Raw genomic sequence first — 19,168 nt, 5'->3', positions numbered from 1 at the left:
TAGGATATAATCAAGTGCAGGTGCAGAATTCGCAAGCTAGGCTAGCTCTGGAGCCGGCAGAAGTAATCAAGGCTTGGCCCAGCATTACTAGTGCACTTCAAGAAGCTGGACCCCTGCAATGCCCTGTAGGATATAATCAAGTGCAGGTGCAGAACTGGCATGCTAGGCTAGCTTCTGGAGCCGGCAGATGTGATCAGGGCTTGGCCCAGCATTACTAGTGCACTTCAAGAAGCTGGACCCCTGCAATGCCCTGTAGGATATAATCAAGTGCAGGTGCAGAATTCGCAAGCTAGGCTAGCTTCGGGAGCCGGCAGATGTGGTCAGGGCTTAACAATCTATTGCCAATCTCTTGCTGATGAACCCTCATCTTTTACCATCACTCACATCAAGCTACCAGACCTGATGATCTTACAATCCGGGCCCACAGGCTGATTATTCCAGCTACCTGAAAACTGTGTGGCTATCTTGAAAAACTGCACCAATACAATGAGTCTAACCCCAGACTAATCACTAGGACCCCAACCTTTCCTAGCATGGACCACTCTGTATACCATCTCCCCCACGGAAGATTATTTCAGCAACACCTAACCTTCTGGAAGGATTTGAAGCCCATGTACGCTTTGCACATTCTCAGTCTGGCCATGGGATTTGAGCACCAAGAGCTCACTCTAATGGAATATGTTCTCGATGACCCACAGGATAATAACTCTTTGCATTGCCTCAATGAGACGTAGCAATGGATTGATACCAGATTAAAACACTGGTTCTGTTTTCAAAAGGCCTGCTGCAAACATCAAAACTATTGTAATGAGCATTTGGTAAAACCAGCAAATATCTTTTGATGCATTCAAATCATTTTTATGGAATGGCCACATTTCTGATACTCATCCATAGGTGGCTTGATGGGCAATTGCTTTGGAGAGATTGCTACACACTTCGAGAGATAAAATGGGTGTTTTTGTAACAGAATTTTTATGGGCCGAGAGGATAACTCAGGGCCAATGCACGTTTGTCTTGGAATCAATACAACGCAGAGCAACAGAGGTTTGAATCTTGGTCCTGCACTTAGAGACTAGTTTTCAGTATTGAGCACGTTATATAAAAGATTCATCAATTCATTTTATGATATTTATGTGGATATAACACTCCCAATGAGAGTGTGTACATGTGTGGGTGATCAAAATACCTTTTCGGTGCATCGTTGACCTCTCGATCGCTGGGCAATGTTTCTTCGTGGTTTGGTCTCACAGAATGTTCCAGGGCTGGGACCTCAGTTTCATTGCCTGAAGATGTCAGGACACAAGGATGAAATCCCTCAGAACTGAAGACAAGGGGTGGTCCTGTGGGTTTCTTGCACAATCTATAAGAAGAAAATCCAACCGTTACCACAAAGTCAGTCTGATTATCCTGGTTCGTCTTCATGAATTGGTAGATTGATGCACTTATCGTACAAACACCAATGTAATGGTCCGTTATTGGCATCCTTCCAAGATATTGACGACATCTGGGAATCATGATCTTAAGTCTTTACGGAAGGAAGACGATGCATTCAGAAATGTAGGACGGGGCACTTGTGACCCCGCACTGGCAGAAGGACACCCCTACAAGTAGATGAAGGGTCATCTTCAGAAGATTCTGAAAACACCCACATAATATGCAAACCTCAGGTCTCACACAAGTTTACAATGATTTTGCTGAAATCTGCACAACAAAGACTAACTGGAACAAGCTTTGGTGAAACAAATCTGCAGGGTGATTATCACAGGGTTTGGACTGAGCGCACAATACTCTAATGTTGCCATATTCCTTGATGTGTCTAGCCAATCCAGTGAAGAGAGAGTAGCAGGAAAAAAGGTGTGATGGAGAGAGAAAAAGATAAGTTAAGAAAATGCAGAAGAAAAGCAGTAGAAGCGTAAATGAGAAAGGAAGAAAACATGAAGGAGGGTATAAGAAGAAAAGGGGAAAGACAAGGGAGAAAACAATGGAAAGAAGAAAAGGAGAAAGCAGTGGTTAAAATATATAAAGAGTCTAAGGGTTAGATATCAAAATTAGAAATATTTATAATGTGACATACAAAGTCTCAGAGGTTGGGTCTTGGCATTAGAGATGTCAGATACGGTACGTCATAGGGGTTGGGTACTGGCATTAGAGATATTTTATGTTAGGTAGGGTAAGTCACAGTTGTTGGGTACCGGCAATAGAGATATTTAATATGTTAGATAGGGTAAGTCATAGAAGTTGGGTACTGGCACTAGAGATATTTAATATGTTAGGTATGATAAGTCATAGTGGCTGGGTACTGGCGCTAGATATATTTAATATGTTAGGTAGGGTAAGTCAGAGGGGCTGGGTACTGGCACTAGAGATATTTAATATGTTAGGTACAATAAGTCATAGGGGCTGGGTACTGGCACTAGATATATTACATATGTTATGTACAGTAAGCCATAGGGGCTGGGTACTGGCACTAGGGATATTTAGATATTTAATATGTTAGGTAAAGTAAGCCATAGGTGCTGGGTACTGCCACTAGAGATTTTTCATATGCTAGGTATGGTAAGTCATAGGGGCTGGGTACTGGCACTAGAGATATTTACTATGTTAGGTACGGTAAATCGCAGTGGTTGGGTACTGGCACTAGAGATATTTAGGTTGTTAGGTATGGTAAGCCATAGGGGCTGGGTACTGGCACTAGAGATATTTAATATGTTAGGTACAATAAGTCATAGGGGCTGGGTACTGGCACTAGATATATTACATATGTTAGGTACAGTAAGCCATAGGGGCTGGGTACTGGCACTAGGGATATTTAGATATTTAATATGTTAGGTACCATAGGGGCTGGGTACTGCCACTAGAGATTTTTCATATGCTAGGTATGGTAAGTCATAGGGGCTGGGTACTGGCACTAGAGATATTTACTATGTTAGGTACGGTAAGTTGCAGTGGTTGGGTACTGGCACTAGAGATATTTAGGTTGTTAGGTATGGTAAGCCATAGGGGCTGGATACTGGCACTAGGGATATTTAGATATTTAATATGTTAGGTGCAGGAAGTCATAGGGGCTGGGTACTGGCACTAGAGATATTTAATATGTTTGGTAAGGTAAGTCATATGGGCTCTGTACTGGCACTAGAGATAGTTGATATGTTAGGTACGGTAAGTCATAGTGGCTGGGTACTGGCACTAGAGATATTTAATATGTTAGGTAGGGTAAGTCAGAGGGGCTGGGTACTGGCACTAGAGATATTTGATATTTTTGGTAGGGTGAGTCATAGGGGCTCTGTACTGGCACTAGAGATAGTTGATATGTTAGATATGGTAAGTCATAGTGGCTGGGTACTGGCACTAGAGATATTTAATATGTTAGGTACAGTAAGCCATAGGGGCTAGGTACTGGCACTAGAGATATTAATATGTTAGGTACGGTAAGCCAAAGGGGCTGGGTACTGGCACTAGGGATATTTAGATATTTAATATGTTAGGTACAGTAAGTCATAGGGGCTTGGTACTGCCACTAGAGATTTTTCAAATGCTAGGTATGGTAAGTCATAGGGGCTGGGTACTGGCACTAGAGATATTTGCTATGTTAGGTACGGTAAGTCATAGGGGCTGGGTACTGACACTAGAGATATTTAATATTAGGTACAGTAAGTCGTAGTGGTTGGGTACTGGCACTAGAGATATTTAGTATGTTAGGTACGGTAAGTCATAGGGGCTGGATACCGGCACTAGAGATATTTAATATGTTTGGTAGGGTAAGTCATAGGGGCTCTGTACTGGCACTAGACATAGTTGATATGTTAGGTACGGTAAGTCATAGTGGCTGGGTACTGGCACTAGAGATATTTAATATGTTAGGTAGGGTGAGTCAGAGGGGCTGGGTACTGGCACTAGAGATATTTAATATGTTTGGTAGGGTAAGTCATAGGGGCTCTGTACTGGCACTAGAGATAGTTGATATGTTAGGTATGGTAAGTCATAGTGGCTGGGTACTGGCACTAGAGATATTTAATATGTTAGGTAGGGTAAGTCAGAGGGGCTGGGTACTGGCACTAGAGATATTTAATATGTTAGGTAGGGTAGGTCAGAGGGGCTGGGTACTGGCACTAGAGATATTTAATATGTTTGGTAGGGTAAGTCTTAGGGGCTCTGTACTGGCACTAGATATAGTTGATATGTAAGGTACGGTAAGTCATAGTGTCTGGGTACTGGCACTAGAGATATTTAATATGTTAGGTAGGGTAAGTCAGAGGGGCTGGGTACTGGCACTAGAGATATTTGGCAGTGACGTACCAGAAGGCACAGGGATTGGGCACTGTACCACACCTGCACTGATGGTGCCAAGGTTTCGGTGATGTTCTATAGCAAAGGCAATGATCAGTGGTGATTGACGTAGACCCTGCTCTGCATTGAGAGGTTGCAGAGTAGTAACGCGCTCTACCCGAGGTTCTAACCGTGGCTTCCTCCAGCTCTATTTGGGTTGAGTTGAGCCCATATGGGCACATTAGTTCTGTGTAAGGGGTCAGTAATGTGAGGCGGTTGACTGCTTGTGTTTTTCTCAAAATTAGACATTTTTATTAAAGACAAATTTGGCAAATAAATCATCACAATTCCTATTCTTTCAGGGAATTCCCTACCTGGTCTAAAGGCTAAGGGAGTTACTCCCGACATATACAAACTGGCCCTCACACTAAACAACAAAATATTCAAAGGAAATCATTAAACAGCATAAAAGAGTGAACAATATTTAACCAGTATTTTGGATAAACTTCACCTGTCCTGGGTACATAAAGTAAATTCTCCAAATGTTCAAAGGAAAAGAAAAGTCTTGAACCTGTTACAAGTCAACACAAAGGTTCATTAAACAAAACTCCACTGGTAACCCTTCTTCAGCTTTCAGTTGAAAAGATCCTCTTCCAATTAAAGCCAATAAAATAGCATCTTTGGTAAGACTGGACGCCGTTTTTCCAGGATGATTTGCTACAGTTCAAAGATTAGGTTAACAACTTCTGCTTCTATGACTTAACAATTGATTATGACCTCTGCAGTACATTTGGTATAACGGTCAGGATGCTTATCTTTGAGTTGGTGCTTTCCTCTTGACAGCCACCCTTCTACTACTGTTACCGTGGAAACAGTCTCCGCTGCTCCACAGTATGCTACTACTTCAACAAGCTTCAATGTTACATCCACTGACAGTTTCTACACCACCACAGTTCAGGTGCTTCTGCTACAACATTATACTTCAGGATTATTAGGGATATAAAGACACAGCACTTTGACCTATGTAGGTGGGCAAGGCACTCTTCATTCCTATATTTCAAGAAAAGGGCAGCCTCTTTGCCTCTTCTGTCTGCCGCACTGGCACAAGTATATCACTGACACAAGTATATCACCTGCTTCTGCTTCAAGAGTGACATTCTCTTCAAACACCTTACCAAAGCCTGGCTATCCGCCCAAGACAGCTAACACTAGCTTACTGCCCTACTTGCAATTTGACCTACTCTGCATCCCTTATTAACTACCCTGTAAATCACTGCCTTATCGATATTCGCTTGAATGTATATTCTGTAAATTCTCCTGTAATACTCTGTCACATTGCCTTGTCATGCTTTCATCTTGTTGTAACTAAGTTAAGCGCCCGGTTGCCCCTGGGCCTGGTGCGCTATAGAAATAAATAAAATACAAAAATACAAATACAACGTCATCAGTCGTCAGCATTACAGATCATCTTCTTCTGCATGTCTCTTTTAGGAGCACCCGGCTCCCGTCCACAGCTTTGTTCACACCTTCAACGTTCCCGTAACTGCCCTGAAGCTGTATTGCCACCCTTCTGGCTTCAGGTAACAATGCCACACTTGTATCAGAGGACACTGGACCTATAACAACCTGGCAGATCAGGTGGATAGATCTTAATAGGACTGGTTTCAATATGTAAATGGTTCTCCTCTTGGCTTGGGTAAAGCTAGTTCTTCTAGTCAGTACAAGAACTTCTGTATTCAAAGAATTAGTGTTCCGAATACTAGAAGATTCAGTCTTCAAAGGAAAAACAGATTTAGGCACACGCGACTACTCTTTAAGATAGATCTTTAACCTTAAAGAGACCCCAGATATTGCATTTCTATTCAATATCACAGAAACAGTTTCCGACTCCTTTAGGGAAATACAATTGGCAACACGCGACCTTCCTTCGATGCTGCGTTCACTTGTTATACTTGTGAAAGTCAATGTTCATTTCTGGGAATGGTTTTTAACAGGCGTTCCCTTTTGATGAGAGACACGCGACCACTCCGGCAACAGCTAATTGTTCAAGAATGAAAATAATAGGCATTTCTGCTTACACAAGCACTTTTGCTGTCACTAATAGTGCGTTGTGTTACATTTCCATTATTAAAAGGAACTTCCACAATGATAAACAGTGTATACTCGCTTTATAACGTACGCAAGCATCTTCTGAGCTGGTTACCGTTACTGGCAAGGCTTGCTGGGTGAACCTGAACACGGAGCTTCACTCAGCAGCTCCAGGAAGACTGAGGTTGCGTGCTGCTTCACCTTTCCCACTTCTTCAACTGCTACTACTACTTCAGGGTCTCTTCAGACCCACACTCTTCTGCAGCAGGGTTGTCTCCGGTTCGGCCACGCTAGTTGGGAGTCTCCGTCACTCCTCAGCACCTCTGCTTGCCTTCTGTTTCAGCACAGTCAAGTCACAGCTCTAAAATCACAGCCACACGATGCACCCGGGGAAAGCTCTACTCTCAGCACATCTTTCACATTGCGGCCACGGCACTGCAGGTTTTGAGACCACAGGACCACTTTCAGAGCTTGCAGGCGAAATCTGCTGTCTCCACACTCAGGCGTCCTTTCTGTGATCACACTTCCTCGTGAATTGCCAGCCTCGTTCTGTTTTACTATTGCTTCTGCTGCCAGCCTTCCCACTCCTGCTCCAGCCCATCCTTTCTCTCCTCTCCTGCTGAAGCCATTTATGCCTCACAGGTTTGTTAATTGGATTCAGGTGTGAGCCATTGTTTTCAATTGCCTGACCTTTGCAAAGGCTGTTAGGCCTAATTGCCTGACTACGACATCTAAATGGTTATATAGCCCTCTTCTTCACCTCAGTCCATATAGGATTCTGGGACATGCAGTTTACTTCATCAAAGTCAGGTTATTCTACTTCTCAAGTGTATGTAAGTGTATATTTAATTCTCTTAGTTCAGCAAAAAGCCATCAAAAGGGAGCGATTATGAGGAAAGTTAAAAAGGGGTTCATCCCAGTAGCCCCCATATTACACCACCCCCAGGGTCGGGATCAGAAAGCGCCTTCCTTTACCTGGCCAATTGAGGAGGGTCCCAGACCAGGTTTCTGGGGAGTATCCCATTAGATTCTTCACATATGGCACATGAGTTACAGCGTGTGAAAAAGTAAAGAGCCTGGTGAGTGATGGCTGAACTATTCATTTGCCTCCTCCGCTAGCAACCTGATCCGGATATGTGCCTATATCACTCAGCCTATCCTCATCACCTACGCTACTCTCTCTCGGCTTTCTGTTAACTGAAAATTCATTTCAGCGGTGTGTATTTTACATCCTGCACCTCAATTTCACTGCATTTGTTCCTCTTCTATCCTGCTCATAGATTTGCATTGCTTTTTGTTCTCCCCCTGTTACTACAAGGCCACCTGTGAGATCAGGCCAGAACAGTGCTGTGCCTTCTCCCCTCTCTTTTCAACTTCCTTCCACCACCCCAATGGCACTCCCCATCTCTCCCATCTTCTCTAATTGCTACTATATCCCCTACCCCCCCTCACTAAGTTTGGAATTAAAAAAACACAAAACACTGGCCTTCCCATTGCAGACAACTATGTTAGCGCAACCTCCAGAGAGGTTTTCCGTTTCTCTGTCCCCTCTCCAGATCTATGGACTCCTCATCTCATCTCTACTCTCTCCCCTTTCACTTCCTCTCCCATCAATGGTGGTACTAAGTGGGAAGTCCTCCTGGCGGGCTTCTCATCCTCACGTTGCATCGTTAATGTCTACCACACTGGCATGGATCCTGGTTATGGGTCCTCAACCCAACCTCCTTCTCTTTGACCAACAAGCCGATTATTCCTGCTACCCCAAAACTGGGTGGTTATCTTGAAAACGTACACCAATATAATGTGTTTCACCCCAGACCAATCACTAAGACCCCAACCTTTCCTAGCACGGACCACTCTTTTTTACCATCTCCCCTGCGGAAGATCATTTCAGCACCACGTGACCTTCTGGAAGGATTTGAAAACCCTTGTACTCTTGGCACATTCTCAGCCTGGCCATGGGATTTGAGCACCAAGAGCTCACTCTTATGGAATTTGCTCTCGATAACCCACAGGATAATAACTCTTTGCATTGACTCCAGGAGACGCGGCAATGGAATGATACCACATTAAAATACTGGTTCTGTTTTCAAAAGGTCTGCTGCAAACATCCAATCTATTGTAATGAACATTTGGTAAAACCAGCAAATATCTTTTGATGCATTCGAATAATTTTGGCCACATTTCTGATACTCATCCATAGGTGGTTTGATAGGCTGCTGTTTTGGAGAGATTGCTACAAACCTTGAGAGATAAAATTGGTATTTTTGAAAAGGAAATCTTATGGGACAGGAGAATAGCTCAGGGGACACGCATTGGAATCAAGACAACACAGAGCATCACAGGTTCAAATCCTGGTCCCGTGCTTAGAGACTGGTATCCGTTATTAAGTGTGTTATAAACGGTGAATTAATTCATGTTATAAAATGTATGTGAATATGGTGTGTGTGTGCCGAGTACCAAATATAAGACACCCAAATCACAAATCAAAATACCTTTTCGATGCATCATTGAGCACTTGCTCGCTGGGAAATGTTTCTTTGTTGTTTGGTTTCACAGAATGTTCCATGACTGGGACCTCAGCCTCATTGGATGAAGGTGTCAGGAGACAAGGATGAAATCCATCAGAACTGAAGACAAGGGGTGGTCCTGTGGGTTTCTTGCACAATCTATCAGAAGAAAATCCAACCGTTAGAACAAAGTCAGTCTGATTATCCTGGTTCGTCGTCATGAACGGAAGGACACTGATCTGGTAGGTTATGCAGTTATTGTACAAACACCAATGTAATGGTCCATTATTGGCATCCTTCCAAGATATTGACGACATCTGGGAATCATGATCTTAAGTCTTTACGGAAGGAAGACGATGCATTGAGAAATGTAGGACGGGGGCACTTGTGTCCCCGCACTGGAAGAAGGACACCTCTACAAGTAGATGAAGGGTCATCTTCAGAAGATTCTGAAAACACCCACATAATATGCAAACCTCAGGTCTCACACAAGTTTACAATGATTTTGCTGAAATATGCACAACAAAGACTAACTAGAACAAGCTTTGGTGAAACAAATCTGCAGGGTGATTATCACAGGGTTTAGACTGAGCGCAGAATACTCTAATGTTGACATATCCTGTGATATATCTAGCCAATCCATTGAAGAGAGAGTAGCAGAAACAAAAGGAGTGATAGAGAGAGAAGATATAAGTTAAGAAAATGCAGAAAAAAGGCAACACAAGCGAGGATGAGAAAGGAGGAAAACATGAAGGAAGGTATAAGAAGAAAAAGGGAGAGACAAGGGAAGAAAAAAACGGAAAGAAGAAAAGGAGAAAGCAGTGGTAAAAAACAAAAAAAACAAGTTAGAAAAATTGCAATATATTAACAAATGTGGCTAAACAGAACAAAAAATGGGCCAGAAAAGGAGGAATGAAGAGGAAGAGGGGGTGGTTAGAATGGAAGCACCCCCTTTCCAAATGATGGGGGGATTTATCTTCCCCCAGATATGAATTACTACAAATGATTCTCTCCTGGATCCGCTCTCTGATACGCTGCAATCTTTAGAGGCGCCGGTGGTGAGTAAAGCCTTACCCTTCATTGGGGCATGCTAGGTACAACTGGCCATGAGGCACTGGGCCTCTTCCAGACCATTCCCTCTTTGCAGGTGAGTAAAGCCTTACCCTTCATTGGGGCATGCTAGGTACAACTGGCCATGAGGCACTGGGCCTCTTCCAGACCATTCCCTCTTTGCAGGTGAGTAAAGCCTTACCCTTCATTGGGGCATGCTAGGTACAACTGGCCATGAGGCACTGGGCCTCTTCCAGACCATTCCCTCTTTGCAGGTGAGTAAAGCCTTACCCTTCATTGGGGCATGCTAGGTACAACTGACCATGAGGCACTGGGCCTCTTCCAGACCATTCCCTCTTTGCAGGTGAGTAAAGCCTTACCCTTCATTGGGGCATGCTAGGTACAACTGACCATGAGGCACTGGGCCTCTTCCAGACCATTCCCTCTTTGCAGGTGAGTAAAGCCTTACCCTTCATTGGGGCATGCTAGGTACAACTGACCATGAGGCACTGGGCCTCTTCCAGACCATTCCCTCTTTGCAGGTGAGTAAAGCCTTACCCTTCATTGGGGCATGCTAGGTACAACTGACCATGAGGCACTGGGCCTCTTCCAGACCATTCCCTCTTTGCAGGTGAGTAAAGCCTTACCCTTCATTGGGGCATGCTAGGTACAACTGACCATGAGGCACTGGGCCTCTTCCAGACCATTCCCTCTTTGCAGGTGAGTAAAGCCTTACCCTTCATTGGGGCATGCTAGGTACAACTGACCATGAGGCACTGGGCCTCTTCCAGACCATTCCCTCTTTGCAGGTGAGTAAAGCCTTACCCTTCATTGGGGCATGCTAGGTACAACTGACCATGAGGCACTGGGCCTCTTCCAGACCATTCCCTCTTTGCAGGTGAGTAAAGCCTTACCCTTCATTGGGGCATGCTAGGTACAACTGACCATGAGGCACTGGGCCTCTTCCAGACCATTCCCTCTTTGCAGGTGAGTAAAGCCTTACCCTTCATTGGGGCATGCTAGGTACAACTGACCATGAGGCACTGGGCCTCTTCCAGACCATTCCCTCTTTGCGGGTGTTTGAATATAGCAGGGAGGTCCTCAGGGAGATATGCAGGGTAATGTGAGGACCTGCAAGACCAAATGGCCACTAACAATGCACCTACAGACACCTGGAGTAATTGGCAACTTTGCAAACCAATCAAGAATCCCCATATTATATAGCTGGATTAGACCATAGCTCATGGCTCAGGAATTGGCCAGAGTGAGCATCAGGTTGACATTCTCTCTTCCCTATCAATTCAAGCAGAAAGTTCCACCCACCACTTCATGCACACACCATGCTGAAGGCAGCAGAACCTAGCCCAGGTTACCTAGCCCATAGCTGGAGCACTGATGGAGGGGCTAGCATTGGTCCTAACGGGTCAATTGCCTACATAAATGACCAAAGCAATGATGGTGTCACGCGGAGGAAGAGGCAAACAAGCAATGCATTGTGGCTACCATCAAACGTTCTTTACCCTTCCGGTTTTACCACGACGTCCAGAGAGTCTGCACCCCATGTCTGCCTTTTTATAGTTTCCAGAAGCAGTTCCTTCTGTGAGAGCAGGTGCTTGTTTTCTTGCGTCAGATTTCTGATGCGTTCATCAAACTTCGCCTCGCTGCTCTTGCCCCCGATGACGGACTCCTCCAGCGACTGCATGTTCTGCCTCAGGGACGCCACCTCCAGCAGGAGGTTCTCGCTGATCTGTAGAGGAGAAGGAGCTCATGAGTTATTTATTTCTATCTTTTAACGGCTTTTCATGACTACAATAGGATACCATACATTTATATGGATACAATATAATACAATATATATCTATATCATAAAAGGGCAGATGCGAACAAGTGTCGTCCCAGACTGCGAATTTCATCAGTTATGAATTTAAGTATTCAAGCAATTCATGAAAACACAGTTACACATTTATCTTACAGTGTTTATAAACAACCAGTCCAAACATGGAGCTCTCGTCGCAAATAGACAATGAGCGACATCTCACTCTGCAAAAGAGAGCACAGTTCAGACAAGCATCTATAAAAGGTGGACTGCACCAAAGGTAGGTCTTTAGAGCTCTGCAAGGGATCACATCCAGAAACAAGGGTGAGTTAAGGTCAGGCAGGCATCTATAAAAGGTGGACTGCACCAAAGGTAGGTCTTTAGAGCTCTGCAAGAGATCACATCCAGAAACAAGGGTGAGTTAAGGTCAGGCAGGCATCTATAGAATGTGTGCTGCATCAAAGGTAGGTCTTTAGAGCTCTGCAAGGGATCACATCCAGAAACCAGGGTCAGTTAAGGTCAGGCAGGCATCTATAGAATGTGTGCTGCATCAAAGGTAGGTCTTTAGAGCTCTGCAAGGGATCACATCCAGAAACCAGGGTCAGTTAAGGTCAGGCAGGCATCTATAGAATGTGTGCTGCATCAAAGGTAGGTCTTTAGAGCTCTGCAAGGGATCACATCCAGAAACCAGGGTCAGTTAAGGTCAGGCAGGCATCTATAGAATGTGTGCTGCATCAAAGGTAGGTCTTTAGAGCTCTGCAAGAGATCACATCCAGAAACAAGGGTGAGTTAAGGTCAGGCAGGCATCTATAGAATGTGTGCTGCATCAAAGGTAGGTCTTTAGAGCTCTGCAAGGGATCACATCCAGAAACCAGGGTCAGTTAAGGTCAGGCAGGCATCTATAGAATGTGTGCTGCATCAAAGGTAGGTCTTTAGAGCTCTGCAAGGGATCACATCCAGAAACCAGGGTCAGTTAAGGTCAGGCAGGCATCAATAGAAGTGGTACTGCACCAAAGGTAGGTCTTTAGGGCCAGCAAGGGATCACATCCAGAAACCAGGGTGAAGTGTGAGGGGTCAGAGTAAGGGGACAGACACAGTGTTATTTATTTGCCAATTAGTTTTATTTAAATCATAAGGTTTAGAAAATGCCTCACTAGCCCTGACTCTATGAGGGGCTTCCCTGCCTCAACGCCTCACTAGACCTGACTCTATGAGGGGTTTCCCTGCCTCAACGCCTCACTAGCCCTGACTCTATGAGGGGTTTCCCTGCCTCAGCGCCTCACTAGCCCTGACTCTATGAGGGGTTTCCCTGCCTCAACGCCTCACTAGCCCTGACTCTATGAGGGGTTTCCCTGCCTCAACGTCTCACTAGCCCTGACTCTATGATGGGCGAGGTCATATTGGGTCAATAGCTTTGACTTTGAGGTGTTTCACAACACCAGCACCTGATCCCCCAGCTGGTGCCGATTATTTTGCTTGTCGTTTGACGCTCATATGTTCGTTAGCTTCCACGCTTTTTGAGTGAGTATGTTCCTTGTCCAGGGTATTCCCCATCTGCTGGGGTGATGCGGTATTGATTAATTATAACTGGTTATTTATTACGTGCTTAATACCCAGAGGTTTCTAAGCGCAGACCCGGGGATCGTACCTGTGTTGCTCCACATCTTCTTGCTTCCAAGGCGAGCAAGTTGCCCCTGAGCTATCCTCCCGAGACAATCTGAATATTGATGAGTTCAGAATGGTTCTATACATCAGATCAACCAGGGGTGTGTCTATGGGGCTGTGCAGTGTCACCCGGTAGTTCCGCAGGAACCAGTACAGGTCTTTCCATGGGCTGTTCTAGGCCTTCGCTATGCACAGTACCTTGTTTATTGTTCTCATACATCATTCGGCATAGCCGTTAGCCTGTGGCCATCTTGGGGTGATGTGGTGGTGGCGGATGTGCAAGTCGTCGAGGTACTTAGCTCCTTCACTTGGATCCGAGCTGGAGGGTGTGGGGATGATCCAGGGAATATGGGTAATAATGGCTTGTGATCAGTGTATGTCTTGAACTTCCGACTATAGAGGTGGGAATGTCTGCAACCCCACAGGACTGCAATGGCTTCCTTCTCTAGGTGCGAACATCGTTGCTCCGTGGGCATCAAGGCATGTGGGGCATATGCAATTGGTTTTGTTTCTCCAGTGTGCAATGGTTGTACCAGGATCACTCCCAACCAGACGGGGCTTGCATCCATATAGAGTTCTGTTTGTAGGGGGCGTCGTAGTAAGCCATGGTTGTATCTGCCGACAATGATTCATTGATCTGTTTGAAGGCCTCTTGGCAACGAGTGCTCCAGTCCCATTTGGTGTTGAATTTGGTTAGCTGCCTCATGGGCTCCGATATGGTAGCCAGGTTTATTATGAACCTACCACAATATGTAGCCATGCCTAGGAAACTGTGCACCTCTGTGGGCGTAGTGGGTGGCGTTGCTCCTTTGATGTCCGCAACTTTGAGGAGGTCAGCCAACACTCCTTTGCTATTAACAACCTAGCCAAAGAAAGTTAATTCCTCTTTCAGGAACTCGCATTTTTCCTTATGAATTGTGAGCCCAGCGTTCTCTAACCTGTCGAGGTGTTCTTCTCTGCTGTTGGCATGAAAGTTTACCCAGCAAATGACTGTACCTACACATGTACTATGACACACTCTCGATTGGCTAACAACTCTTAACACACCTTGTCAGGAGGTCTCGATCACACTGTGTCCATGGTCAGATCACGTTTTCATACATTTCTATCTTTTCGTTCCGTTTCCAGTGAAATTCAGGAATTTGTCTGAGGAATATGCCCTGTCACGGAATCTGAAATGCCTGACTCTGATCAACATAGTGCCTCTACTGGATAGTAATACCAGTCTTTCGCTAGATATACCGCTCCAAGCCATGTCCTCTGGGTTAGTACTTAGGATGGCTACTATCTCCAATACCTTAGCACCGCTAAAGCCAAAGAAACAAAAGAACGTCAAAACCAAAACTCAACCTTGCTTCAAGGCTGAGCTTAGGAAACTACAATCATTAACACTCAAGGCTTTTTACTCTTGGAAATCAGCTCCCTCTCCAGCCATACTGCAATCCTATAAGATCTTAGCTAAGAATTACAAATTAGCCATCCTGGAAGCCAAACAGGAACATTTTAAAATCCTTAAGGAACAGGAGGCTGTTTTCCCTCCATCTGATCAATTTGAGATAAGGGGCGCCATTTGGTGCCAGCGTATACAAGATGGCATACAAAATAAACTACTAGGCATAAGAGCAGGGATGCTGGATCGTAAGAAAGAGCTTCCCTTAATGGCCACTAAGGGACTTCTGAAGCCCTCAATGTGCAAGTTGTCGGTTGCTCAATTCCAGTTTCATCCAATCACAGAGGAGACTTTACAAAAAGTTATCGAAAAATTAAAACACACTCAGTGTAAAGGAGACTCCTGCTCTTCCTTAATAATAAAAACCTGCCCCCCTTCTCATAAAGGCAATATGGCGTTTTGTTAACACCTCACTGTGTGAAGGCAGTGTTCCAGATAATTTGAAACAAACCATGGTGACGCCCATACTGAAAATAGTTGGCCTGGCTACGGATAACTCTTTGAATTACTGTCTGATATGTAATACTCTGTTTTTATAAAAAATATTAGATAAGGTGGCATACGGTCAGATTGCGGAACATCTAAACTTGTACCCTATCTGTAATGCGTATCAATCAGGTTTTAAGCGAAACTTTGGCACTGAGAAGTCTCTGATCGAGCTGAAGTCAAAACTGCTAGATCGTCTGGATAAAGGGTCTCTATCCTTGCTAATATCATTCGACCAATCAGTGGCGTTTGAGATTTGATCGATCATTCAATACTGATGTCTAGACTGTCTGAGGTGGCTAATTTCTCACCACAGCTCTTTGGCAACCAGGTCTTGCCGTCTGATTTATTTCTCAACGTCATAGAAATCGCAGGGTAGGGCCAACCGTCGGAGCGTGGTGTGGTGCGCATCGAGGGTTTCATCATCGGTCTGGATTGTAGTACAGAAGGTGAAAGTCTCGTAGTCAGGGTTGAGCTGTGGTATGAAATGTGCTGTGAGGGCGTCCTTTGCTGACTGATATGCATCCGTGCCATCTCGTATGGCTAGGGAGCTGAAAATAAGCACATTTAATAGCAGGTGAGACCTCATTTTCCTTGGTATTGTGACGTCCTTGCAGTCTGTTGCCATCTCAAACTTTTGTATCCAGATTGTCCACATAGGCCCCACCGGTGAGGGGTCCGAATATGTTCCAAAAGGGGCCAACACTGTAGTGGTGTTGCCCTGTCTTCATGCTGCTGAGGGTGAGATGAGCGATGCCGCCATTCTCGATGGAGTGCCTGGCCTGGGTGTGGATGTACCCTCTGCCATGCCCCTCTTTGTGCAATCCTCCCCTTCTAGTGCAAGTTGGGATGGTCTCTCTCACCTGGACAGCAGCTGCTTCCTGCAGTGGATGCTGGGTATGTGTCCTCACTTTCCGTGCTTGGTGCCCTCTTGGGTGTTGATGTGGGTTCTTTGTGCTTCTGTCCTGTGTTTCAGGCCTGGAGGTGGTTGTGCTGCAGGCTGCTGCGTGAGGCACTGTCCATTTCAGTTTGCTGGCATCAGGGAAAAATTATAATCTGAGCGTGGTTCGCATCGCGCCCTCGTCGCCAGTGTTATGTTAGTGGGAGCTCCTCATGAGGGTTGGGAGTTCCACAGCCTAATGGAAGGCCCCATGGCCCGGCGGGAACAAAAGACACGTCAGGCCGCCTTGGTGGTTAGCTCGGGACTTGCCGGGGGTTCCTGCCCCTGGCACTATATTCTTGCACCACATCCCGCTGTGCACGGTGATGTAACTTTGTCTTCTCCACTCATTCTTTTCCTTTCCCCAATGGACCTCCAAGCATACATCCCATTTGCTAACGTTCTGACTGGTCAGACCACTTGTAACAAATGTGGCCACCCGCTGAATCTGCACTATATACTCTGCTTTCCTAAAAAGTGGGGACCCTCCTGGTATATACAGCCCACCTTGTTTTGTGCGTGGTTCCCTTTTGTGCCTTGAGATGTTGCCTCGCCTGCGTATGGCACAAGCCATACCTTTTCCATCATTTATTTGTGCAGATCTCATCCGCTTTCCGAGTTGCTCCTGGCTACACCCATGCTAACTAACCTCAGGGATTCCTCCCAGTTTTCCAATGCCTCGCTAGTGATGTTATCCAGTGGTCCAACCCAGTAGATAAGATAAGATAACATCCTGCCCTGTAGCATTACTACATTTTTAGAGGGCATGGGGGGAGGGCAGAACATCAAACTCTTCCTATGTCCCTCCAGACCCACAAATATGCTGTCTATGATGGGTACATCCAGACTTGTTGCCCGACATCTCGCTTTCCAACTCTGACCCAACGTCTTCGTCCATCAGAATTCATTGTTTCTTTTAGGTGCCACAGCCCGTAGGTGGTCCACGCTTCATTTCACTTCTATATCTATGCTGTGGTTGAACCGGGGGATTGTGGTTCTTCAGTCATTGATTCATGTGTGAAGTCTGGTGAGTCCATTCATAAACATTCACAAGGTGACCTCTTGTATTTGCCAGGGGCAGCTCCACCAATCAAGAGGCGAGGGAGAGTGTCCCTGTGGCAATGGTAGGAAATGAACATGGAGACTAGGTGCACAAATCAAGAGGCGAGGGAGAGTGTCCCTGTGGCAATGGTAGGGAATGAACATGGAGACGAGCTGCACCAATCAAAAGGCGAGGGAGAGTGACCCTGTGGCAATGGTAGGAAATGAACATGGAGACTAGGTGCACAAATCAAGAGTCGAGGGGGAGTGTCCCTGTGGCAATGGTAGGAAATGAACATGGAGACTGGGTGCACAAATCAAGAGGCGAGGGAGAGTGTCACTGTGGCAATGGTAGGGAATGAACATGGAGACGAGCTGCACCAATCAAGAGGTAAGGGAGAGTGACCCTGTGGCAATGGTAGGAAATGAACATGGAGACTAGGTGCACCAATCAAGAGGCGAGGGAGAGTGTCCCTGTGGCAATGGTAGGAAATGAGCAGGGAGACAAGCTGCACCAATCAAGAGGCGAGGGAGAGTGACCCTGTGGCAATGGTAGGAAATGAACATGGAGACTAGATGCACCAATCAAGAGGCGAGGGAGAGTGTCCCTGTGGCATTGGTAGGAAATGAGCAGGGAGACGAGCTGCACCAATCAAGAGGCGAGGGAGAGTGACCCTGTGGCAATGGTAGGAAATGAGCAGGGAGACGAGCTGCACCAATCAAGAGGCGAGGGAGAATGACCCTGTGGCAATGGTAGGAAATGAACATGGAGACTAGGAGCACAAATCAAGAGGCGAGGGGGAGTGTCCCTGTAGCAATGGTAGGAAATGAACATGGAGACTAGGTGCACAAATCAAGAGGCGAAGGGGAGTGTCCCTGTGGCAATGGTAGGAAATGAACATGGAGACTAGATGCACCAATCAAGAGGCGAGGGAGAGTGTCCCTGTGGCAATGGTAGGAAATGAACATGGAGACTAGGTGCACCAATCAAGAGGCAAGGGATTGTGTCCCTGTGGCAATGGTAGGAAATGAGCAGGGAGACGAGCTGCACCAATCAAGAGGCGAGGGAGAGTGACCCTGTGGCAATGGTAAGAAATGAACATGGAGACAAGCTGCACCAATCAAGAGGCGTAGGGGAGTGTCCCTGTGGCAATGGTAGGAAATGAACATGGAGACTAGGTGCACCAATCAAGAGGCGAGGGAGAGTGTCCCTGTGGCAATGGTAGGAAATGAGCAGGGATACGAGCTGCACCAATCAAGAGGCGAGGGAGAGTGACCCTGTGGCAATGGTAGGAAATGAGCAGGGAGACGAGCTGCACCAATCAAGAGGCGAGGGAGAGTGACCCCGTGGCAATGGTAGGAACTGAACATCGAGACTAGATGCACAAATCAAGAGGCGAGGGGGAGTGTCCCTGTGGCAATGGTAGGAAATGAACATGGAGACTAGGTGCACAAATCAAGAGGCGAAGGGGAGTGTCCCTGTGGCAATGGTAGGAAATTAACATGGAGACTAGGTGCACAAATCAAGAAGCGAGGAAGAGTGTCCCTGTGGCAATGGTAGGGAATGAACATGGAGACAAGCTGCACCAATCAAGAGGCGAAGGGGAGTGTCCCTGTGGCAATGGTAGGAAATTAACATGGAGACTAGGTGCATAAATCAAGAGGCGAGGGAGAGTGTCCCTGTAGCACTGGTAGGAAATGAACATGGAGACGAGCTGCACCAATCAAGAGGCGAGGGAAAGTGTCCCTGTGGCAATGGTGGGAAATGAACATGTAGAAGAGCTGCGCCAATCAAGAGGCGAGGGAGAGTGCCCCTGTGGCAATGGTAGGAAATTAACATGGAGACAAGTTGCACC

The 19,168-nt window shown here is 46.0% G+C and overlaps 1 protein-coding gene across 1 annotated transcript in view; it reads right to left on the bottom strand.

Moving 5' to 3' along the window:
* LOC138468418 (coiled-coil domain-containing protein 88B-like) overlaps positions 1-19,168 on the bottom strand; it is a 545,411-nt gene that overhangs the window by 185,127 nt on the left and 341,116 nt on the right. The window contains exons 7-9 of the mRNA XM_069608969.1: positions 11,435-11,661; positions 8,850-9,023; positions 1,187-1,360 (exon numbers count right to left, since the gene is read on the bottom strand). Of these exons, the coding sequence (XP_069465070.1) occupies positions 1,187-1,360; positions 8,850-9,023; positions 11,435-11,661 (575 nt within the window). The remainder of the gene's footprint in view (positions 1-1,186; positions 1,361-8,849; positions 9,024-11,434; positions 11,662-19,168) is intronic.

The sequence above is a fragment of the Ambystoma mexicanum genome, chromosome 4q (assembly GCF_040938575.1).
Source record: "Ambystoma mexicanum isolate Mex_15411 chromosome 4q, UKY_AmexF1_1, whole genome shotgun sequence".
Taxonomy (NCBI): Eukaryota; Metazoa; Chordata; class Amphibia; order Caudata; family Ambystomatidae; genus Ambystoma; species Ambystoma mexicanum.
This window is presented reverse-complemented; position numbering and strand designations above follow the sequence as displayed.